Source organism: Nerophis ophidion, linkage group LG15 (genome assembly GCF_033978795.1).
Source record: "Nerophis ophidion isolate RoL-2023_Sa linkage group LG15, RoL_Noph_v1.0, whole genome shotgun sequence".
Lineage (NCBI taxonomy): Eukaryota > Metazoa > Chordata > Actinopteri > Syngnathiformes > Syngnathidae > Nerophis > Nerophis ophidion.
This window is the reverse complement of record NC_084625.1, coordinates 613,286-638,968: the sequence shown is the minus strand read 5'-3', so window position 1 is coordinate 638,968 and position 25,683 is coordinate 613,286. Positions and strand designations below refer to the sequence as shown.

General features: G+C 40.4%; 1 protein-coding gene across 2 annotated transcripts; it reads right to left on the bottom strand.

Annotated features, from left to right (window-relative positions):
• Nucleotides 1-132: 132 nt before the first annotated feature.
• On the bottom strand, nt 133-25,155 carry cdk8 (cyclin dependent kinase 8). Of its 2 annotated transcripts, none has more exons than XM_061921172.1 (13): nt 24,783-25,155; nt 15,977-16,052; nt 12,946-13,056; nt 12,735-12,875; nt 10,219-10,276; nt 10,020-10,151; nt 9,802-9,945; nt 8,304-8,373; nt 8,168-8,240; nt 5,192-5,289; nt 5,044-5,128; nt 4,810-4,971; nt 133-445 (listed from the first exon to the last, which is right to left on the bottom strand). In XM_061921172.1, the coding sequence occupies exons 1-13, from the start codon at nt 24,908-24,910 to the stop codon at nt 320-322; spliced, it is 1,404 nt and encodes a 467-aa protein (XP_061777156.1). In that variant the 5' UTR covers nt 24,911-25,155; the 3' UTR covers nt 133-319. The 2 variants fall into 2 exon arrangements, with proteins under 2 accessions (XP_061777156.1, XP_061777157.1); XM_061921173.1 differs by having other exon boundaries at nt 4,810-4,968; nt 5,050-5,128.
• Nucleotides 25,156-25,683: the final 528 nt, after the last annotated feature.

Genomic DNA, 25,683 nt, shown 5'->3' with positions numbered 1-25,683 from the left:
AGCGGGAGGGGACTAGAGCATTTTGAGCGTGACTGCAGTACCATTGCTGGCCACATTCCTACATATGGATCCTTTAAAGCTTGGCTGGCAGACCTAGCTGGACTTAGTTCCTGGCTGACACACGGCGAGAAGTGACAGTTTGCACTTTTATTGTGAGGATAGGTGTAAAAGATGCATCTCCTGGATGAAATGAAGTGTCAACTCCCAGCATGCTTCACTGCACCTGGGCCACACAGGGAGGACGTGGAAGTAGCAGCGTTGTCAGTGGGCTCCTGCCTAGACCAGCAGGGGGCGTCCTTCAACAGTCACATGGCCATCTTCAGTAGCGGTGAGTCTGGTGAGAATACTGCGGCGGCTGCTGGGAGGTAGAGGAGTATCCCATGCTGCTTTGGGGCAGTGAGGTGCTGGGCCCGGGGTTCTGGTAGGCAGCGTGTGGATTGGAGCGCTGCACACATCAGGACCATTAGTCTCCTCATGCATTTGTAGGCGGGACCAAACAACTACTGGACCTCTTTTGGCCCCAAATGTATCAAACAATCTTGTCTGCCTAACCAGGTGTCTGGAAGGTCTCGTCCAGATATGCTAGACATTTACCCAAAGTGCTTTGCACCAGTCCGCCCAAACAGACTAGCTAGTACGGGGTCGGCAACCCACGGCTCTTTGTGTCACTCCTTCTTTGCCTCATTTTGTCCAACAAACCTTTTAAACTGTGCCTGAATGCACAAAGGGCATCTTTCTTGATGTCATTGACTTGTGTGGCGTGCTAATCAGACATGACTGCAAGCTAATACATGCTATTTAGGCTAGCTGTATCTACATACTGTATTGCATCAAAGATTGAATTATGTTCTCTGTGTATTTGATTTTATATTTGCATGTCACATGACACATTCTCTGTATGTTGTATTGGCTGCACTTCTGTGACATGTTGTTCCAGACCACAGCAAACGTTACCATGTAGTTCCAGACCACAGCCATTGTTACCATGTTTTCCAGACCACAGCAAATGTTACCATGTTGTTCCAGACCACAGCAAACATTACCATGTAGTTCCAGACCACAGCTATTGTTACCATGTTGTTCCAGACCACTGCAAACTTTACCTTGTTGTTCCAGACCACAGCAAACGTTACCATGTTGTTCCAGACCAAAGCCATTCTTAGCATGTTGTTCCAAACTACAGCAAATTTTAACATGTTGTTCCAGACCAGAGTAAACTTTACCATGTTGTTCCAGACCACAGAAAATGTTACCATGTTGTTCCAGACCACAGCAAACATTACCATGTAGTTCCAGACCAAAGCCATTGTTATCATGTTGTTCCAGACTACAGCAAACGTTACCATGTTGTTCCAGACCACAGCAAACCTTACCATGTTGTTCCAGACCACAGCCATTGTTATCATGTTCCAGACTACAGCAAATGTTAACATGTTGTTCCAGACCAGAGCAAACTTTACCATGTTTTTCCAGACCACAGCAAACGTTACCATGTTGTTCCAGACCAAAGCCATTGTTATCATGTTGTTCCAGACAACAGCAAACGTTACCATGTTGTTCCAGACCACAGCAAACTTTACCATGTTGTTCAAGACCACAGCAAACGTTACCATGTTGTTCCAGACCAAAGCCATTGTTAGCATGTTGTTCCAGACTACAGCAAATTTTAACATGTTGTTCCAGACCAGAGTAAACTTTACCATGTTGTTCCAGACCACAGCAAATGTTGCCATGTTGTTCCAGACCAAAGCCATTGTTATCATATTGTTCCAGACAACAGCAAACGTTACCATGTTGTTCCAGACCACGGCAAACTTTACCATGTTGTTCCATACTACAGCAAACGTCACCATGTTGTTACAGACCAAAGCCATTGTTATCATGTTGTTCCAGACAACAGCAAACGTTACCATGTTGTTCCAGACCACGGCAAACTTTACCATGTTGTTCCATACTACAGCAAACGTCACCATGTTGTTCCAGACCACAGCAAACGTTACCATGTTGTTACAGACCAAAGCCATTGTTATCATGTTGTTCCATACTACAGCAAACGTCACCATGTTGTTCCAGACCACAGCAAACGTTACCATGTTGTTCCAGACCAAAGCCATTGTTATGTTGTTCCAGACTACAGCAAACGTTACCATGTTGTTCCAGACCACAGCAAACTTTACCATGTTGTTCCAGACTACAGCAAACGTTACCATGTTGTTCCAGACCACAGCAAACTTTACCATGTTGTTCCAGACCACAGCAAACATTACCATGTTGTTCCAGACTATAGCAAACTTTATCCAGCTTGCAAAGATGATCATAAATCCATTAGAAGACATTTCCTTTAACTTGGACAAACATCAAAGGTTTGAGTCAGCCTGCGAAACATAGTCATTTTGATAGTAGGCTAATGTAGACACTTACATCATGTGTTGTTTTCATCACTTATGTAAGACTTTTAAAGTCATTTTGATAGTAGGCTAATATAGACACTTACATCATGTGTTGTTTTCATCACTTATGTAAGACTTTTAAAGTCATTTTGATAGTAGGCTAATATAGACACTCACATCATGTGTTGTTTTCATTATAACACTCATATAAAATTTAAATATTTTGTGGCTCTTTCAACATTTTGGGTGGTCGGCCCCTTGGCTCGTACATTCACATGCATCCTCCCTGTTGTCCTTTCTAGTACAAAGTAGTGTTTGGTCCTAAATTAGATCTGTCAGTAGACTCCAGATGGAAGGTAACAACTCCAACATGGCTGATGGCAGAAGACGCTGTTCAAGTAGAGGCACGTAAATAAATGGTGTGTAAAACATTTTGAGCACAGAACCGGCAGTAGAGCACATGGAAGTAGAGCACATGGAAGTAGAGCACATGGAAGTAGAGCACATGGAAGTAGAGACATGGAAGTAGAGACATGGAAGTAGAGACATGGAAGTAGAAACATGGAAGTAGACACATGGAAGTAGAGACATGGAAGTAGACACATGGAAGTAGAGACATGGAAGTAGACACATGGAAGTAGAGACATGGAAGTAGACACATGGAAGTAGAGACATGGAAGTAGACACATGGAAGTAGAGACATGGAAGTAGACACATGGAAGTAGAGACATGGAAGTAGACACATGGAAGTAGAGACATGGAAGTAGACACATGGAAGTAGAGACATGGAAGTAGACACATGGAAGTAGAAACATGGAAGTAGACACATGGAAGTAGACACATGGAAGTAGAGACATGGAAGTAGACACATGGAAGTAGACACATGGAAGTAGAAACATGGAAGTAGAGACATGGAAGTAGAAACATGGAAGTAGAAACATGGAAGTAGACACATGGAAGTAGAGACATGGAAGTAGACACATGGAAGTAGAGACATGGAAGTAGACACATGGAAGTAGAGACATGGAAGTAGACACATGGAAGTAGACACATGGAAGTAGACACATGGAAGTAGACACATGGAAGTAGACACATGGAAGTAGAGACATGGAAGTAGAAACATGGAAGTAGAAACATGGAAGTAGACACATGGAAGTAGACACATGGAAGTAGAAACATGGAAGTAGACACATGGAAGTAGACACATGGAAGTAGAAACATGGAAGTAGACACATGGAAGTAGACACATGGAAGTAGAGACATGGAAGTAGACACATGGAAGTAGAAACGTGGAAGTAGAGACGTGGAAGTAGAGACATGGAAGTAGAAACATGGAAGTAGACACATGGAAGTAGACACATGGAAGTAGACACATGGAAGTAGAAACATGGAAGTAGACACATGGAAGTAGACACATGGAAGTAGAAACATGGAAGTAGACACATGGAAGTAGACACATGGAAGTAGAGCACATGGAAGTAGAGACATGGAAGTAGAGACATGGAAGTAGAGCACATGGAAGTAGAGCACATGGAAGTAGAGACATGGAAGTAGAGCACATGGAAGTAGAGCACATGGAAGTAGAGACATGGAAGTAGAGACGTGGAAGTAGAGACATGGAAGTAGAGACATGGAAGTAGACACATGGAAGTAGAGCACATGGAAGTAGAGACGTGGAAGTAGACACATGGAAGTAGAGACATGGAAGTAGAGACGTGGAAGTAGACACATGGAAGTAGAGACATGGAAGTAGACACATGGAAGTAGAGACATGGAAGTAGAGACGTGGAAGTAGACACATGGAAGTAGAGACATGGAAGTAGAGACGTGGAAGTAGACACATGGAAGTAGACACATGGAAGTAGACACATGGAAGTAGAGACATGGAAGTAGACACATGGAAGTAGAGACATGGAAGTAGACACATGGAAGTAGACACATGGAAGTAGACACATGGAAGTAGAGACATGGAAGTAGAGACATGGAAGTAGAGACGTGGAAGTAGACACATGGAAGTAGAGACATGGAAGTAGAGACTTGGAAGTAGAGACATGGAAGTAGAGACATGGAAGTAGAGACATGGAAGTAGAGATGTGAAAGTAGACACATGGAAGTAGAGACATGGAAGTAGAGACATTGAAGTAGAGACATGGAAGTAGAGACATGGAAGTAGAGACATGGAAGTAGAGACTTGGAAGTAGAGACATTGAAGTAGAGACATGGAAGTAGAGACATGGAAGTAGACACATGGAAGTAGAGACATGGAAGTAGAGACATGGAAGTAGAGACTTGGAAGTAGAGACATGGAAGTAGAGACATGGAAGTAGAGACATGGAAGTAGAAACATAAATAAAGCGTGCATCCTATTGAAAGTTGCAGGGCAAGTGCATGGTTTGAAGAGGAAGAGCCCGCCCTCTACCTGGTAGTCTGAGGTCATGATGAGGCCACCTGAGGTAGTGGTGGGCGGGACAACGCGCACCTTCTTCAGAGGCGGGCCCTGGGCGTGGCTGTTGTCGGGGTTGCCCGTGTGGCCCGCCCCGTTGGTGTGGTTGTTTCCTTGCTGCTGCTGCTGGTTCTTCTGCACGGGGTCACAACAAAGGCCATTATTTGCCAGGCCCAGCCGGACTCAGTCATTGGAAGAGGTACATTCCTGTCTTACTTTGTCTGCCTTGTCCTCAGGCTCCTCCTCCGTCAGGAACTCCCTCTTGGGGTAAGGAATCTGACAGCCTGCAAACACACTGCAGGGACAAGGTCAGGGCTCAGGGCTCAGGGGTCCGCAGAGGCTGAGAAAAGGCTCTTACTCTGAGGTGGGCAGCGGCTCCTCCAAGAAGTAGGGGTCCTGCATGGCCTGCTCCGACGTGATTCTACGGATGGGGTCCATGGTCAGCAGCTTCTGCAGCTGTCAATCAAAGCATCCAGTGCCGCTCAAAGACAGACCGGCTGGGGTTGCCACGCCAACATCAAATAAACACTTCTACGTGGAAACAAGTTCAAGTCATATGGTGTAATGTGGCCTCCAGGAGAAGTCCCACACCGTCCCACGCTCTTTTGAACTTTTACTGCCAATCTGATGCTGGCCACAGGCCCCGGTCCAACAGGTAGTGTCTCGGGGGTTCAACACTTTTGAACTTTTCCTGCCAATCTGATGCTGGCCACAGGCCCCGGTCCAACAGGAAGTGTCTCGGGGGTTCACGCACAGACAACCAACAATCTACACTTTTGAACTTTTCCTGCCAAAATGTGCCATAAGAAGTCAGATGAGTGAGTGCTGTGGGACAGTAGCAGGGCTCCAGTTGACCTGCCACCACCGCCCTCGTCACTTGCCCAATTACCTTAAACCATGGACCCGCATCTGTGGCAAGAACATGGCGTGACCGCCCTTGACTCTTTACTTCGTAATGGATAAGAGATGTAACAGATGACTTTTTACCTGATAATGTAACAATAAATGGTAAAGTGATCATTCGCAATAAAATTCCAGACGGTTAGTAATACGTCTGATTTTTTAATGAGCAAAAAGACATAATTTATTAATGCATTTAAGGCAACAGGAAGTCAGGCACATGCTCACTAGCGTCGTTTGGCTTGATAATCATGGCGGACTAACGACACGGACTTTGCTGCGGAGATTCCCCCTGGAGTAAACGGAGCTGAGCGCTTGGTTTAACCTCATTTTCCCTGGCTTCCCGCCGTGTGTTTAAGAGCCACTGCTGTGTTTGGATGCAGACAGGTGTGGACAATATTGTCCCCACACTAAAAGAATACAGAAAAGTATTTCATTTTTGCTGTGACTGAGAGTTAATGAAGTCAGGTAACATGCAGCAGCTGATGTGTTGTCACAACTTCTTTATAAAGTCTGCACTTTGTTTACTCCAACGCAGTGGCCTAGTGGTTAGAGTGTCCGCCCTGAGATGGGTAGGTTGCAAGTTCAAACCCCGGCCGAGTCATGTCAAAGACTATAAAAATGGGAGCCATTACCTCCCTGCTTTGCACTCAGCATCAAGGGTTGGAATTGGGGGTTAAATCACCATAAATGATTCCCTGGCGCGGCACCGCTGCTGCTCACTGCTCCCCTCACCTCCCAGGGGGTGATGGGTCAAATGCAGAGAATAATTTCACCACACCTAGTGTGTGTGTGACAATCATTGCAGTGTATCAGTGTTCAAATACCATCAGTACTCCCTCAAATGTTTTGTCATCTCATCCAATGGAACGCAGGCTGTGAAGATTGTGTATTGGAGGTGAGAGGTGCCACTCTTTATTACATAGCCAAACTGCTTTGTGTTTTATTTTGATATCGAAAAGTAAACACCAGGTTTGTTTTTTTCACCTCACAAAGGTATTGCTTCAAAAACCATTGATGAGTTATTGTGTAGAGTTCATTCCTATACAACCTATTTCTGCTCAAACTCTTAAAGGATCTGTCCCAGTACATCATCCACAACTACATGTACATCACTTCAATCAATCATTTCAAGAAACTCCCTCTATCAAAATGTACAAATTGACATAAAGACATCATGAAATGACAACAAGCTGACAAGTTGATATTATTAAAGAATAAAAACACATATATTTGCCTTTAGACCAGGGGTGTCAAACATATGGCCCGCGGGCCGGATCAGGCCCGTGAACAGGTTTTATCCGCCCTGCGTGATGAGTTTGCCAAATATTAAAATGAGCTGCTTTTTTTTTTTTTTAACAAAATAAACTGCTGTTCTAAATGTGTCCACTGGATGTCACAATAGCAATTCTGTTAGGCAAGCACGGTTTATAGCAAGAGGTACACAATAAAGGGTGACTGTGGCTCCTCCTCCTCGACCCACATGAAACCTAAAACCTGCCGTTTTATGTCTTCTGCTTGGAACACGTGGTCATTTGCCAACCGCCTTGCCCCAAAATGTCTGTCAAACACCAGAAAAGTGAACTTAACCCTTTTGAATAGGTTTTACCTCCGTTTCTTACAGTTTGTTGGGTTAACAATGGATTTATACGTGGACATGACAAAGAAGGTATTTGATACCTAGAAGAGTTTACATGTTGTGTTTTTTGTTCAGTCCCAGAAAGACTTTAACTTAAAGTTGAATCCTGGCTTTGTAGAAACACTGAGACAAAGTCTATGCTCTAAGTGTGTTTCTGAAACCGCACCAATTTCCTCAGAATTTTCAACAAACTTGAAGCATTTTGTCCAGAGGATTATCCGTGATTTGCACATTTTCAGAATGTGCTTGTTCTATTTTTGGCCAAAGTAAAACAAAGAAAACAACCTGGAGTTGTCTATATTTTCAAGTTATCATGCCATGATTCTATTCTTCCGGCCCACTTGGGAATAGAATTTCCTCCATGCGGCCCCTGAGCTAAAATGAGTTTGACACCCCTCACTTTAGATGTATGAATAATGTTTATCTATAGTCTTTTTATTAGACATTACAAAGTACATGATGGTGTTACCTTCACACCCCAACACTGCTTTACCTAACACTCACTGATCATAATTTCAATATTGATAACAATAACCTTAATTATGACTTTGGCCATGATTGTCAGCCCTTGATCTCCTACATGAAGACTAATATGTGCAGGAGCCCTCCTTTGACTTTGGCCATGATTGTCAGCCCTTGATCTCCTACATGAAGACTAATATGTGCATGAGCCCTCCTTTAAGGCACCACTTGGCTTGGTCACGGCGGACATGGAGCGACGAGTACAGCCTACAATAAGAGCACAAAAAGATGCCGGGCTTCTAGAAGAGAAAGCGGTCCATTGCAGGCACTCACCAGATGGAAGGCTTTGCTGTCCGGCTTGACTTTGTGTTTCTCCATGTACTTGACCAGGCTGCAGTTGGTGTACCTGAAAGCAGCGGTGGAGTGGACTCAGAGACTGGACTGACTCTTGCACAACTAACTCACTCACGTGTTCCTCCTGAAGTCTTTCATCAGCGTGGAGTGTTCCGGCATCTTCTTGATGTCCTCCCAGTCTTTATCTGCAGGGTGACAGCAAGAGCAGGTGAGCATCTCCTCACTGAGTGGCAGGACTCAAGCCTTCCTGCGGACTTGGGGAATATGCAACAGGAGAGAAGAGAAGATGGAGGAAGAGGAAGACGGAGACAGCTCACAGAGCCTCTCCACGCCCATAAACCACCTCCATAACATGGAATCATTAGCGATAAAAATGCCTTCAATTTATTTTTGTGGTAGGAAGAAAGCCTCCGCCCAGCCCTACGTGTGGCCGTAGGGCTGGGCCCATAAGAAATGTTGACCTGCACATGAGACCAAATGAAGCATTACGTAATAGCCTTTCAAAAGCAACAACCTTGTCTTTCAACATTCTTACTGGAATGAAAACTTTGAAATCTTGAATAAAACAAACATTAACATTTTCCATGTATGAGATGAGTGCAACATGTATGAGATGAGTGCAAGATGTATGAGATGAGTGCAACATGTATGAGATGAGTGCAACATGTATGAGTGCAACATGTATGAGATGAGTGCAACATGTATGAGATGAGTGCAACATGTATGAGATGAGTGCAACATGTATGAGATGAGTGCAACATGTATGAGATGAGTGCAACATGTATGAGATGAGTGCAACATGTATGAGATGAGTGCAACATGTATGAGATGAGTGCAACATGTATGAGATGAGTGCAACATGTATGACTGCAACATGTATGAGATGAGTGCAACATGCATGAGATGAGTGCAACATGTATGAGATGAGTGCAACATGTATGAGATGAGTGCAACATGTATGAGATGAGTGCAACATGCATGAGATGAGTGCAACATGTATGAGATGAGTGCAACATGTATGAGATGAGTGCAACATGCATGAGATGAGTGCAACATGCATGAGATGAGTGCAACATGTATGAGTGCAACATGCATGAGATGAGTGCAACATGTATGAGATGAGTGCAACATGCATGAGATGAGTGCAACATGCATGAGATGAGTGCAACATGTATGAGTGCAACATGCATGAGATGAGTGCAACATGTATGAGATGAGTGCAACATGTATGAGATGAGTGCAACATGTATGAGTGCAACATGTATGAGATGAGTGCAACATGTATGAGATGAGTGCAACATGCATGAGATGAGTGCAACATGTATGAGATGAGTGCAAGATGTATGAGAAGAAAGAGTGCAACATGTATGAGATGAGTGCAACATGCATGAGATGAGTGCAACATGTATGAGATGAGTGCAACATGTATGAGATGAGTGCAACATGCATGAGATGAGTGCAACATGCATGAGATGAGTGCAACATGTATGAGATGAGTGCAAGATGTATGAGAAGAAAGAGTGCAAGATGTATGAGAAGAAAGAGTGCAAGATGTATGAGATGAGTGCAAGATGTATGAGAAGAAAGAGTGCAAGATGTATGAGGTTAGTGACCAGCAGGGAAGCCCATGACGTTGAAGATGCGGTCCAGCTGGTCATGGTGGTAAGGGTTGCTGGTCTTGATGTCCTCCTGGCGACAGTGAAAGATGGGCTCAGACGTGAGCAGCTCAGCAAAGATGCAGCCGATGGCCCAGATGTCTGCAAGAGAAAGAGGCGGATGATGATGATGATGATGATGATGAATGCGGCGGGAGGAAGTGGGCGTGACTCACCGATGGCTTTGGTGTAGTGGCGGGCGCCCAGCAGCAGTTCAGGTGCCCGGTACCAGAAGGTGACCACCACCGGGTCCAGGTCGGCTAAAGGCTTCAGTGGTGAGTTGAAGAGACGGGCGAAGCCCATGTCGGCTGCACAGCAGATGTGCAGGTGAGTGTGTGTGTGGGGGGGGGTCGGTCAATAGAAGGATGTACCTACCGATCTTTACTCTGCCCCGCTCAGGCCCCTCCCCCATCACTAGAATGTTGGCTGGTTTCTGAGGAGAGCAGAAGGAAGCAGATCAGGCGGCCTCTAGTGGACACATGTGTCCATAGCAGCTTCAAGCAGGGAAGACTACACCCGTGTGTCCTCAACTATTTATCTTACATGTGTCCATAGCAGCTTCAAGCAGGGAAGACTACACCCGTGTGTCCTCAACTATTTATCTTACATGTGTCCATAGCAGCTTCAAGCAGGGAAGACTACACCCGTGTGTCCTCAACTATTTATCTTACATGTGTCCATAGCAGCTTCAAGCAGGGAAGACTACACCCGTGTGTCCTCAACTATTTATCTTACATGTGTCCATAGCAGCTTCAAGCAGGGAAGACTACACCCGTGTGTCCTCAACTATTTATCTTACATGTGTCCATAGCAGCTTCAAGCAGGGAAGACTACACCCGTGTGTCCTCAACTATTTATCTTACATGTGTCCATAGCAGCTTCAAGCAGGGAAGACTACACCCGTGTGTCCTCAACTATTTATCTTACATGTGTCCATAGCAGCTTCAAGCAGGGAAGACTACACCCGTGTGTCCTCAACTATTTATCTTACATGTGTCCATAGCGGGAAGACTACACCCGTGTGTCCTCAACTATTTATCTTACATGTGTCCATAGCGGGAAGACTACACCCGTGTGTCCTCAACTATTTATCTTTTAGCAAAATAGGCATCAGGAGAAAAATAACATTTGATTTTAAAAAGTGATTACAATCCACTCAGCTACTGAGGCAGAAAGGACATGTCCACACAAGCGTGGAAAACAATGTCAACAGAACATTAAAATCACTTAACAATAAGCTCTGAGAAATCAGGAATATGTAAGAAAATAGTACAAAGTGTGAAAAAGTCAACATAGAGAAGAACTGCAGGTTTAGTGGCGGGAAACAACGTTTGTGTAACATTTATTTGCCCTGGTATTCTTACTTAACTATGAAAAGGAATTGTTGTTATACAGTAATTGTTTATATATTATTAATGTATCAATTGATATTGATAATTATCAACATTTTTTATGACCTATGGGAAATATATTTTAATTTCAAATGTAACTTCCTGTGATTATAATCCCTCAGCTATCAAGACAGAAAGGAAATGTCAACACAAGCATGGAAAACAAACAATGTCAACAAAATAGTCAAATCACACTTAACAATAATCTCTTAAAAATAAGGAGTATGTAAGAAATGCTTCATAAAGTGTAAGAAAATAGTGCAAAGTGTGAAAAAGTCAAAATAGAGAAGAACTAACTTCTGAAGGTTTAGTGGCAGGAAATAACGTTTGTGTAACATTTATTTGCCCTGTTCTTCTTATTTAACTATGGAAAGGAATTGTTGTTATACAGTAATTGTTTAAATGTTATTAATATATCGGTTGATATTAATCATTATTGACATTTTTTATGACCTATGGAAAATAAGGAGCAGGAAAATAATGATTTGAGATGTAACTTCCTGTGATTATAATCCCTCAGCTATCAAGACAGAAAGGAAAAGTCAACACAAACATGGAAAACAAACAATGTCAACAAAATATTAAAATCATTTAAAAATAAGGAATATGTAAGAAAATAGTGAAAAAGTAAATTATTTTCTGCAGCTTTAGTGGCAGGAAGTTAGAGCTGTGTAACATTTATTTGCTGTGTAATTCTTATCTAAGTCATTTATGCTAGGCAGTTATTATTATTTCAACATTATAGGACCAAATGATGGCAGCACATTTGTCATTTATTTCATTTAAAGTCCTGCACTTGACTTCTGTGGATCCGAATAAGGAACAGATGCGGGTAGAAAAGAGGAGTGGCCCCAAGGACGTCAGGTGACTTCTCCTCATTTATCCACACTTTCTTCATTTCCACATTTCTTCTCAAACCATGCAAAGAATCCACCAAAAGAATGACACCCGACTGAAAGGCTTCACAAGAGACTAGGAATGAATTTAGCTGCTGTGCAACAATGTTTTTGGAAGATTTTAGAGATAAAGGGGAGGTGCGACACCAGCCGGTAGTTTAGCAGGAGGTCAGAATCAAAGGTGGGTCTTTTAAGCAGCGGATGAATAAATAAAACATGTAGAAAGCTGAGAAGAGCTACTTTCTACAGGTTTAGTTGCAGGAAGTCACAGGTGGCATGAAGTGGTGTTAGCACTCTTGCCTTGCATCATTTACACATCACAAGGGTCTGACTACGGTTCCTTTAAAAACATCCAGGTAACTTTACCTTTCTCATCCACTACTTCCTCATTTGGACTTTTCCTTCTCCCTCCATACAAACTGGATAGTTGACACTGTCACCTGATTGGCTGATGCTGATCACTTCTTGTTTGGCAACCAACCTTGCTTTGTGACCAAAAACTACATATCTATATGTATAAGTATATATATTTATGGGAAGTTTGATGGAGATGTTTGCACTGAGAGGCATTAGGTGTGTGTGGTGATGGCAACATTTGTCTCACCAGGTCTCTGTGGAGGACCCAGTTGGCGTGCAGGTAGTGGATGCCATCCAGGATCTGGTAGAGCAGGGACTTGACCATCCCTCTGGGAAGCTGAAGTGGCTTCTTGTTGGCCTTGGAGGCTCTGTGGAACTTGATGATGTGCTGCACAACGAGCAAACAGGTCAGTGGCTCTGCTGGCTGCTCAACACGTGGAAGCAAGATGGCGGCGCACCCAGAGGTCGTGCTCGGCGTAGTCGAACAGCAGCCACACTTTGCGGTCGGCGTGCGACAGGAAGACCTTCTGCAGCGAGATCACGTTGGGGTGCTTGAGTTCTCGAAGCAGCTGCACACACACACACACACACACACACACACACACACACACACACACACACACACACACACACGCCTTGCTACTGTGGTTGGCTTCTTTTTACACTTAACTCCTAATTTAGTGTTAATGACAGTACTTCACTTCTATTTACACTCATAGTCCTAATTCAGTGTCCAAAAGCAGTCAAGTGGTCACCTTGTGTAAAAGCTAAATAAAAAGAGAATACAACAAATCCTTTTCAACTGATATTCAATTGAATAGACTGCAAAGACAAGACATTTCATCTTCACACTGACAAACTTCTGTTATTTTTTGCAAATATTAGCTCATTTGGAATTTGATGGCTGCAACATGTTTCAAAAAGCCGGCACAAGTGGCAAAAAAGAGTGAGAAAGTTGAGGAATGCTCATCAAAGACTTATTTGGAACATCCCACAGGTGAACAGGCTAATTGGGAACAGGTGGGTGCCATGATTGGCTATAAAAGCAGCTTCCATGAAATGCACACTCATTCACAAGCGAGGACAGAGCGAGGGTCACCACTTTGTCAACAAATACCTGAGCAAATTGTTTAAGAACATTTCTCAACAAGGAATTTAGGGATTTCAGCATCTACGCTCTGTAATATCATCAAAAGGTTGAGAGAATGTGGAGAAATCACCAAACGTAAGCCACGATATCACACACCTTCCATCCCTCAGGCATCAAAAAGCCACATCAGTGTGTAAAGGACATCCCCACATGGGCTCAGGAACACTTCAGAAAACCACTGTCAGTAACTACAGTTGGTCGCTACATCTGTAAGTGCAAGTTAAAACTCTACTATGCAAAGCCAAACCCATTTGTCAACAACATCCAGAGACGATTTGCTGGGTCAGAGCTCATCTAAGATCGACTGATGCAAAGTGGAAAAGTGTTCTGTGGTCTGACGAGTCCACATTTCAAATGGTTTGTGGAAACTGTGGACCAAAGAGGAAAAGAACCATGGGGACTGTTGTAGGGTGAAAGTGTTGTAGTCAGCATGTGTGATGGTATGGGGGTGTATTAGTGTGTTGTAGTCAGCATCTGTGATGGTATGGGGGTGTATTAGTGTGTTGTAGTCAGCATGTGTGATGGTATGGGGGTGTATTAGTGTGTTGTAGTCAGCATGTGTGATGGTATGGGGGTGTATTAGTGTGTTGTAGTCAGCATGTGTGATGGTATGGGGGTGTATTAGTGTGTTGTAGTCAGCATGTGTGATGGTATGGGGGTGTATTAGTGTGTTGTAGTCAGCATGTGTGATGGTATGGGGGTGTATTAGTGTGTTGTAGTCAGCATGTGTGATGGTATGGGGGTGTATTAGTGTGTTGTAGTCAGCATGTGTGATGGTATGGGGGTGTATTAGTGTGTTGTAGTCAGCATGTGTGATGGTATGGGGGTGTATTAGTGTGTTGTAGTCAGCATGTGTGATGGTATGGGGGTGTATTAGTGTGTTGTAGTCAGCATGTGTGATGGTATGGGGGTGTATTAGTGTGTTGTAGTCAGCATGTGTGATGGTATGGGGGTGTATTAGTGTGTTGTAGTCAGCATGTGTGATGGTATGGGGGTGTATTAGTGTGTTGTAGTCAGCATGTGTGATGGTATGGGGGTGTATTAGTGTGTTGTAGTCAGCATGTGTGATGGTATGGGGGTGTATTAGTGTGTTGTAGTCAGCATGTGTGATGGTATGGGGGTGTATTAGTGTGTTGTAGTCAGCATGTGTGATGGTATGGGGGTGTATTAGTGTGTTGTAGTCAGCATGTGTGATGGTATGGGGGTGTATTAGTGTGTTGTAGTCAGCATGTGTGATGGTATGGGGGTGTATTAGTGTGTTGTAGTCAGCATGTGTGATGGTATGGGGGTGTATTAGTGTGTTGTAGTCAGCATGTGTGATGGTATGGGGGTGTATTAGTGTGTTGTAGTCAGCATGTGTGATGGTATAGGGGTGTATTAGTGTGTTGTAGTCAGCATGTGTGATGGTATGGGGGTGTATTAGTGTGTTGTAGTCAGCATGTGTGATGGTATGGGGGTGTATTAGTGTGTTGTAGTCAGCATGTGTGATGGTATGGGGGTGTATTAGTGTGTTGTAGTCAGCATGTGTGATGGTATGGGGGTGTATTAGTGTGTTGTAGTCAGCATGTGTGATGGTATGGGGGTGTATTAGTGTGTTGTAGTCAGCATGTGTGATGGTATGGGGGTGTATTAGTGTGTTGTAGTCAGCATGTGTGATGGTATGGGGGTGTATTAGTGTGTTGTAGTCAGCATGTGTGATGGTATGGGGGTGTATTAGTGGCCAAGGCATGGGTAACTTACACATCTGTGAAGGCACCATTAATGCTGAAAGGTACATACAGCTTTTGGAGCAACGTTATCATGGACGCCCCTGCTTATTTCAGCAAGACAATGCCAAGCCAGGTGTTACAACAGCATGGCTTCATAGTAAAAGAGTGCGGGTACTAGACTGGCCTGCCTGTAGTCCAGACATTGAAAATGTGTGAAATATGAGGCAGGAGACTGTTGAACAACTTAAGCTGTACATCAAGCAAGAATGGGAAAGAATTCCACTTCAAAAATGTGTCTCCTCAGTTCCCAAACCTTTAATGAGTGTTTTTAAAAGAAAAGGCCATGTGACACACTGGTAAAAATGCCTTTTTTGCAATGTGTTGCTGCCATTACATTCTAACTTCATGATTATTTGCAAAAAAAAATAGTTTGTCAGTGTGAAGATGAAATATCTTGTCTTGCAGTCTATTCAATTGAATATCAGTTGAAAAGGATTTGTTGTATTCTCTTTTTATTTAGCATTGACACAAGGTGACCACTTGACTGCTTGTGTACTTTGTAAAATGACAGTACTTAACTCTTATTTACAGCTAATGACAGCTTCCAGGTGTGACAGGTGACAAACTCACTGCAATCTCTCTGCAAGCAGACATGGAGATGCCGGTGCCTTCTATCTGCTTGAGGGCGTAGTCCTTGTCGTCCTTCCTGGAGACACACACACACACACACACACACACACACACACACACACACACACACACACACACACACACACACACACACACACACACACACACAAACACAGGCTGAGGAACATGGTCCACACACACTAAGGCGTCCCTAATGAAGTGGCCAGCTCCAACACATCTGTTAAATACAGTCTTGTACAGGACAACAATTGTCTGGAAACACTGCAGGCCTTTCTGGGAAAAACAATAACATACTTTGTGCTAGGCTTCTACGCTATACTGCTACTAGTATAGTATATACTGCTACCAGTATAGTATATACCGCTACTAGTATAGTATATACCGCTACTAGTATAGTATATACCGCTACTAGTATAGTATATGATGCCACTAGTATAGTATATGATGCTACTAGTATAGTATATGATGCTACTAGTATAGTATATACTGCTACCAGTATAGTATATACCGCTACTAGTATAGTATATACCGCTACTAGTATAGTATATACCGCTACTAGTATAGTATATGATGCTACTAGTATAGTATATGCTGCTACTAGTATAGTATATGATGCCACTAGTATAGTATATGATGCTACTAGTATAGTATATGATGCTACCAGTATAGTATATACCGCTACTAGTATAGTATATACCGCTACTAGTATAGTATATACCGCTACTAGTATAGTATATACCGCTACTAGTATAGTATATACTGCTACCAGTATAGTATATACCGCTACTAGTATAGTATATGATGCCACTAGTATAGTATATACCGCTACTAGTATAGTATATACCGCTACTAGTATAGTATATACTGCTACCAGTATAGTATATACCGCTACCAGTATAGTATATACCGCTACTAGTATAGTATATACCGCTACTAGTATAGTATATACCGCTACTAGTATAGTATATACCGCTACTAGTATAGTATATACCGCTACTAGTATAGTATATACCGCTACTAGTATAGTATATACCGCCACTAGTATAGTATATGCCGCTACCAGTATAGCATATACCGCTACTAGTATAGTATATACCGCTACTAGTATAGTATATACTGCTACTAGTATAGTATATACCGCTACTAGTATAGTATATACCGCTACTAGTATAGTATATACCGCTCCTACTATAGTAAATACTGCTACTAGTATAGTATATACCGCTCCTACTATAGTAAATACTGCTACTAGTATAGTATATACTGCTACTAGTATAGTATATACCGCTACTAGTATAGTATATACCGCTCCTACTATAGTAAATACTGCTACTAGTATAGTATATACTGCTACTAGTTTAGTATATACTGCTACTAGTATAGTATATACCGCTACTAGTATAGTATATACCGCTACTAGTATAGTATATACCGCTCCCACTATAGTAAATACTGCTACTAGTATAGTATATACTGCTACTAGTATAGTATATACTGCTACTAGTATAGTATATACCGCTCCTACTATAGTATATACTGCTACTAGTATAGTATATACCGCTCGTACTATAGTATATACTGCTACTAGTATAGTATATACCGCTCCTAGTATAGTATATGCCGCTACTAGTATAGTATATACCGCTCCTACTATAGTAAATACTGCTACTAGTATAGTATATACTGCTACTAGTATAGTATATACCGCTCCTACTATAGTAAATACTGCTACTAGTATAGTATATACCGCTCCTAGTATAGTAGATACTGCGACTAGTATAGTAAATGCTGCTACTAGTATAGCAAATACTGCGACTAGTATAGTATATATCACTACTAGTATAGTAAATACCGCTACTAGTATAGTATATACCGCTCCTACTATAGTAAATGCCGCTCCTAGTATAGTAAATACTGCTACTGGTATATTATATACTGCTACTAGTATAGTATATACCGCTCCTACTATAGTAAATACTGCTACTAGTATAGTATATACTGCTACCACTATAGTAAATACTGCTACTAGTATAGTATATGATGCTACTAGTATAGTATATACCGCTCCTAGTATAGTAAATACTGCTACCAGTATAGTATATGCCGCTACTAGTATAGTAAATACCACTACTAGTATAGTGAATACCGCTACTAGTATAGTAAATGCCGCTCCTAGTATAGTAAATACTGCAACTGGTATATTATATACTGCTACTAGTATAGTATATACCGCTCCTACTATAGTAAATACTGCTACTAGTATAGTATATGCCGCTACTAGTATAGTAAATACCGCTACTAGTATAGTATATACCGCTACTAGTATAGTATATACCGCCCCTACTATAGTAAATGCCGCTCCTAGTATAGTAAATACTGCTACTGGTATATTATATACTGCTACTAGTATAGTATATACCGCTCCTACTATAGTAAATACTGCTACTAGTATAGTATATACTGCTACTAGTATAGTATATACCGCTCCAAGTATAGTATATGCCGCTACTAGTATAGTAAATACCGCTACTAGTATAGTAAATACCGCTACTAGTATAGTAAATACCGCTTCTAGTATAGTAAATACTGCCACTGGTATATTATATACCGCTACTAGTATAGTATATACCGCTACTAGTATAGTATATACTGCTACTAGTATAGTATATGATGCCACTAGTATAGTATATGATGCTGCTAGTATAGTATATGATGCTACTAGTATAGTATATACCGCTACTAGTATAGTATATACCGCCAATAGTATAGTATATGATGCTAATAGTATAGTATATGATGCCACTAGTATAGTATATGATGCTACTAGTATAGTATATGATGCTACTAGTATAGTATATGATGCTACTAGTATAGTATATACCGCTACTAGTATAGTATATACTGCTAATAGTATAGTATATGATGCTAATAGTATAGTGTATGATGCCACCAGTATAGTATATGATGCTACTAGTATAGTATATGATGCTACTAGTATAGTATATACTGCTACCAGTATAGTATATACCGCTACTAGTATAGTAAATACCGCTTCTAGTATAGTAAATACTGCTACTGGTATATTGTATACCGCTACTAGTATAGTATATACCGCTACTAGTATAGTATATACTGCTACAAGTATAGTATATGATGCCACTAGTATAGTATATGATGCTGCTAGTATAGTATATGATGCTACTAGTATAGTATATGCCGCTACTAGTATAGTATATACTGCTAATAGTATAGTATATGATGCTAATAGTATAGTATATGATGCCACTAGTATAGTATATGATGCTACTAGTATAGTATATGATGCTGCTAGTATAGTATATGATGCTACTAGTATAATATATGATGCTACCAGTATAGTATATGATGCTACCAGTATAGTATATGATGCCACCAGTATAGTATATGATGCTACTAGTATAGTATATGATGCTACTAGTATAGTATATGATGCTACTAGTATAGTATATGATGCTACTAGTATAGTATATGATGCTACCAGTATAGTATATGATGCTACCAGTATAGTATATGATGCCACCAGTATAGTATATGATGCTACTAGTATAGTATATGATGCTACTAGTATAGTATATACTGCTACTAGTACAGTATATGCCACTACTAGTATAGTATATACTGCTACTAGTATAGTATATACTGCTACTAGTATAGTATATGATGCCACTAGTATAGTATATGATGCTACTAGTATAGTATATGATGCTACTAGTATAGTATATGATGCTACTGGTATAGTATATGATGCTACTAGTATAGTATATGATGCTACCAGTATAGTATATGATGCCACTAGTATAGTATATGATGCTACTAGTATAGTATATGATGCTACTAGTATAGTATATACCGCTACTAGTATAGTATATACTGCTACTAGTATAGTATATGCTGCTACTAGTATAGTATATGATGCCACTAGTATAGTATATGGTGCTACTAGTATAGTATATGATGCTACTAGTATAGTAAATGATGCTACTAGCATAGTATATGCTGCTACTAGTATAGTAAATGATGCTACTAGTATAGTATATGATGCTACTAGTATAGTATATGATGCTACCAGTATAGTATATGATGCCACTAGTATAGTGTATGATGCTACTAGTATAGTATATGATGCTACTAGTATAGTATATACTGCTACCAGTATAGTATATACCGCTACTAGTATAGTATATACTGCTACTAGTATAGTATATACTGCTACTAGTATAGTATATACCGCTACTAGTATAGTATATGATGCTACTAGTATAGTATATACTGCTACTAGTATAGTATATGATGCCACTAGTATAGTATATGATGCTACTGGTATAGTATATGATGCTACTGGTATAGTATATGATGCTACTAGTATAGTATATGATGCTACTAGTATAGTATATGATGCTACTAGTATAGTATATGATGCTACTAGTATAGTATATGATGCCACTAGTATAGTATATGATGCTACTGGTATAGTATATGATGCTACTGGTATAGTATATGATGCTACTAGTATAGTATATGATGCCACTAGTATAGTATATGATGCTACTAGTATAGTATATGATGCTACTAGTATAGTATATGATGCCACTAGTATAGTATATACTGCTACTAGTATAGTATATGATGCTACTAGTATAGTATATGATGCTACTAGTATAGTATATACTGCTACTAGTATAGTATATGGTGCCACTAGTATAGTATATGATGCTACTGGTATAGTATATGATGCTACTGGTATAGTATATGATGCTACTAGTATAGTATATGATGCTACTAGTATAGTATATGATGCTACTAGTATAGTATATGATGCTACTAGTATAGTATATGATGCTACTAGTATAGTATATGATGCTACTAGTATAGTATATGATGCTACTAGTATAGTATATGATGCTACTAGTATAGTATATGATGCTACTAGTATAGTATATACCGCCTCTAAAAAGTACCGCTCCCCCACTATCCTTTTTTTAACGGATGTCGTCAGGTGCTGACATTGCTGCTTTTATGAGCAGAGGAGCATGTATGGCAGCGCACACACACAGAGTACTTACAAGTAGACACAGTGTGTAGACAGAAAAGGGAGAATGGACGCATTTTGGTGTAAAAAGATAAAGGGGAAGTTACGTATAACACTGGAACACTCTCAGGAAGAGCTGCTTTAACACATGCAGCTAACATCCATCCTCAGTGTTTTAGCTACGTCTAAATCAACAATCCTGGTCTCCATGGCGACAAATATAGTAAGTTTCTTACAAGTATCATTATCACTGAAGGACGAGGAATAGCTAAACATTCTTCACTACACACTGTATCAGGATACAATAGCTCACCGCTAACAGCAAGCTAGCACTGCTTAATGTAAACAAACGCCATGGGTGGATCTACACCTGACATCCACTGTAGTGATACCAAGGATAATAGTGTATCTAATCGATACTACTATGATTATGATATTTTTTGGCATCATATCTTCTTTCATTTATTAAAAATGTATATAATGTTTATAAAGTCAGTAAATCTGTCCTTGGACACGTGAGGACTTTGAATATGACCAATGTATGATCCTGGAACTACTTGGTATCGACATGATCCACACCTAAATGTGTGGTATCATCCAAAACTAATGTCAAGTATCAAAGAAGAGAAGAAGAAGTGATTATTACATTTGAACAGAAGTGTAGATAGAACATGTTGAAACAGAAAATAAGCAGATATTAACAGTAAATGAACAAGTAGATTGATAATGCATTTTTACAGTTTGTCCCTCATAATGTGTATAAAATAATAGGTGTATAAATGACACAATATGTTAGTGCAAACTAATTAGGAGTCTTTGTTTGTTTACTTACTACTAAAAGACAAGTTGTCTAGTATTTGATTGAAGGACTAAAAGACAATAATAAACATATGTTTCATCTACACTAACACTTTTGTTACAATAAAGACATTTTTTGTGGTCCCCTTTATTTAGAAAAGTATGGAAATACATTTTGGTAGTGATAGCAAAATATTGGTATGTGGACAACACTACTGTGAATATTACAACCACCAGCTGCCTCAATAATATATATTTGGATTGTGTTCTATTTCAACAGTTGTACTCTACCCATAAAGCCATTTCTGCTGCCAAACACACTTATCGTCATGACAACACAAACACACTTATCGTCATGACAACACAATCACACCTGTTGACACGACAACGCAAACACACTTGTTGTCACAACACAAACACACTTATTGTCACAACAACAAACACACATATTGTCACGACAACAAACACACTTATTGTCACGACAACAAACACACTTATTGTCATGACAACACAAACACACTTATTGTCATGACAACAAACACACTTATTGTCATGACAACACAAACACACTTATTGTCACGACAACAAACACACCTATCATCACGACAACAAACACACTTATTGTCACTACAACAAACACACTTATTGTCACGACAACAAACACACTTATCGTCATGACAACAAACACACCTCTCATCACGACAACAAACACACTTATTGTCACGACAACAAACACACTTATTGTCACGACAACAAACACACTTATCGTCATGACAACAAACACACTTATCGTCACGACAACAAACACACTTATTGTCACGACAACAAACACTTATTGTCACGACAACAAACACACGTATCGTCATTACAACACAAACACACATATTGTCATGACAACAAACACATATTGTCACGACAACAAACACACTTATTGTCACGACAACAAACACACTTATTGTCACGACAACAAACACACTTATCGTCATTACAACACAAACACACATATTGTCACGACAACAAACACACTTATTGTCACGACAACAAACACACTTATCGTCATTACAACACAAACACACTTATTGTCACGACAACAAACATACTTATTGTCACGACAACAAACACACTTATTGTCACGACAACAAACACACTTATCGTCATTACAACACAAACACACATATTGTCACGACAACAAACACACTTATTGTCACGACAACAAACACACTTATCGTCATTACAACACAAACACACATATTGTCACGACAACAAACACACATATTGTCACAACAACAAACACACTTATTGTCACGACAACAAACACACTTATCGTCATTACAACACAAACACACATATTGTCACGACAACAAACACACATATTGTCACAACAACAAACACTTATTGTCACGACAACAAACACAATTATTGTCACGACAGAACACCTAGCATGATGTCCTCCCACACCCCAAAATGATGATCAACTGCCCAAGGCCTCTGGGGTAGGCTCCAGCTCACCTTTCATTCTAAGCTGCTGTAGAAAATAATGGATGGATGGATGGATGGATGGATGGATGCCTTTTTAAGGATGTTTGTTAACAGATTTGATTATTTGTTGTTTACTAGTGAGCCTGCAACTAGGACAGCATGGAGGTGAAATATACTATTTGAAGTCCTGCCAGTGTCTTTTCAAACCACCTCTTTAAGTCTTCTTCAATACACTATTTGAAGTCTTTTACTGTGGCAGAGTGACTCAGACACCACTTGGGTGTCAGAAAAAGACAAGTTGGATGTGAGAAAAAGACAAGTTGGATGTGAGAAGATGTTGGAGGTGAGAAGATGTTGGATGTGGTGCAGATGAGATGTTAGATGTGGTTAAAGATGAGATGTTGGATGTGGTTAAAGATGAGATGTTGGATGTGGTTAAAGATGAGATGTTGGATGTGAGATGTTGGATGTGGTTAAAGATGAGATGTTGGATGTGGTTAAAGATGAGATGTTGGATGTGGTTAAAGATGAGATGTTGGATGTGGTTAAAGATGAGATGTTGGATGTGAGATGTTGGATGTGGTTAAAGATGAGATGTTGGATGTGGTTAAAGATGAGATGTTGGATGTGGTGCAGATGAGATGTTGGATGTGGTTAAAGATGAGATGTTGGATGTGGTTAAAGATGAGATGTTGGATGTGGTTAAAGATGAGATGTTGGATGTGGTTAAAGATGAGATGTTGGATGTGGTTAAAGATGAGATGTTGGATGTGGTGCAGATGAGATGTTGGATGTGGTTAAAGATGAGATGTTGGATGTGGTTAAAGATGAGATGTTGGATGTGGTGCAGATGAGATGTTGGATGTGGTTAAAGATGAGATGTTGGATGTGGTTAAAGATGAGATGTTGGATGTGGTGCAGATGAGATGTTGGATGTGGTTAAAGATGAGATGTTGGATGTGGTTAAATATGAGATGTTGGATGTGGTTAAAGATGAGATGTTGGATGTGAGATGTTGGATGTGGTTAAAGATGAGATGTTGGATGTGAGATGTTGGATGTGGTTAAAGATGAGATGTTGGATGTGGTTAAAGATGAGATGTTGGATGTGGTTAAAGATGAGATGTTGGATGTGAGATGTTGGATGTGAGATGTTGGATGTGGTTAAAGATGAGATGTGGTGCAGATGAGATGTTGGATGTGGTTAAAGATGAGATGTTGGATGTGGTTAAAGATGAGATGTTGGATGTGGTTAAAGATGAGATGTTGGATGTGGTTAAAGATGAGATGTTGGATGTGGTTAAAGATGAGATGTTGGATGTGAGATGTTGGATGTGGTTAAAGATGAGATGTGGTGCAGATGAGATGTTGGATGTGGTTAAAGATGAGATGTGGTGCAGATGAGATGTTGGATGCGGTGGCGGTGGTGGCACCAACTCACCCATCCTTCCTCTTGGCCTTGTAAACATGTCCGTAGGTGCCTCGGCCTACTTTGCATCCTTCGTACTCAAAGAGATCTTCCACACGTTCTCGTTCTGCCGTCAGCTTGACTTTGAAGTCATAGTCCATCTTCTTGGCTGCTAAGTGCTAAGTGCTAAGTGCTAAGTGCTAACACCGCTTATGCTGCTTCTCTGGCCGGACAAACACCACCTGCTGCTGCTGCACATGGGGGGGTCCAGGTGGTCCAGGCGGTCTAGGTGGTCCAGGTGGGACATCCAGGTACACTTTAGTCCTGCCGGCGTCTGCTCCTCACGGACTCTGCACTCTGGAACCACCTCCTAGTCCAGCGCGGCACTGTCGTAAAGTGTCGTAAAACAGAGCCCGGCTGCAAATAACGTTGACGAGCGTCTTTATTATTGTCTTTAATATTATCTTCATTATTGTCTTTATTATTGTCTTTAATATTATCTTCATTATTGTCTTTATTATTGTCTTTAATATTATCTTCATTATTTTCTTTATTATTGTCTTTATTATCGTCTTCATTATTGTCTTTATTATTGTCTTTAATATTATCTTCATTATTGTCTTTATTATTGTCTTTAATATTATCTTCATTATTGTCTTTATTATTGTCTTTATTATTGTCTTCATTATTGTCTTTATTATTGTCTTCATTACTGTATTTATTATTATATGTATTATTTTCTTTATTATTGTCTTTATTATTATCTTCATTATTGTCTTCATTATTGAATGTATTATTGTCTTCATTATTGTCTTCATTATTGTATTTATTATTATCTTTATTATTATCTTCATTATTGTATGTATTATTGTCTTTATTATTGTCTTCATTATTGTATTTATATTGTCTTTATTATTGACCAATACTTACATTT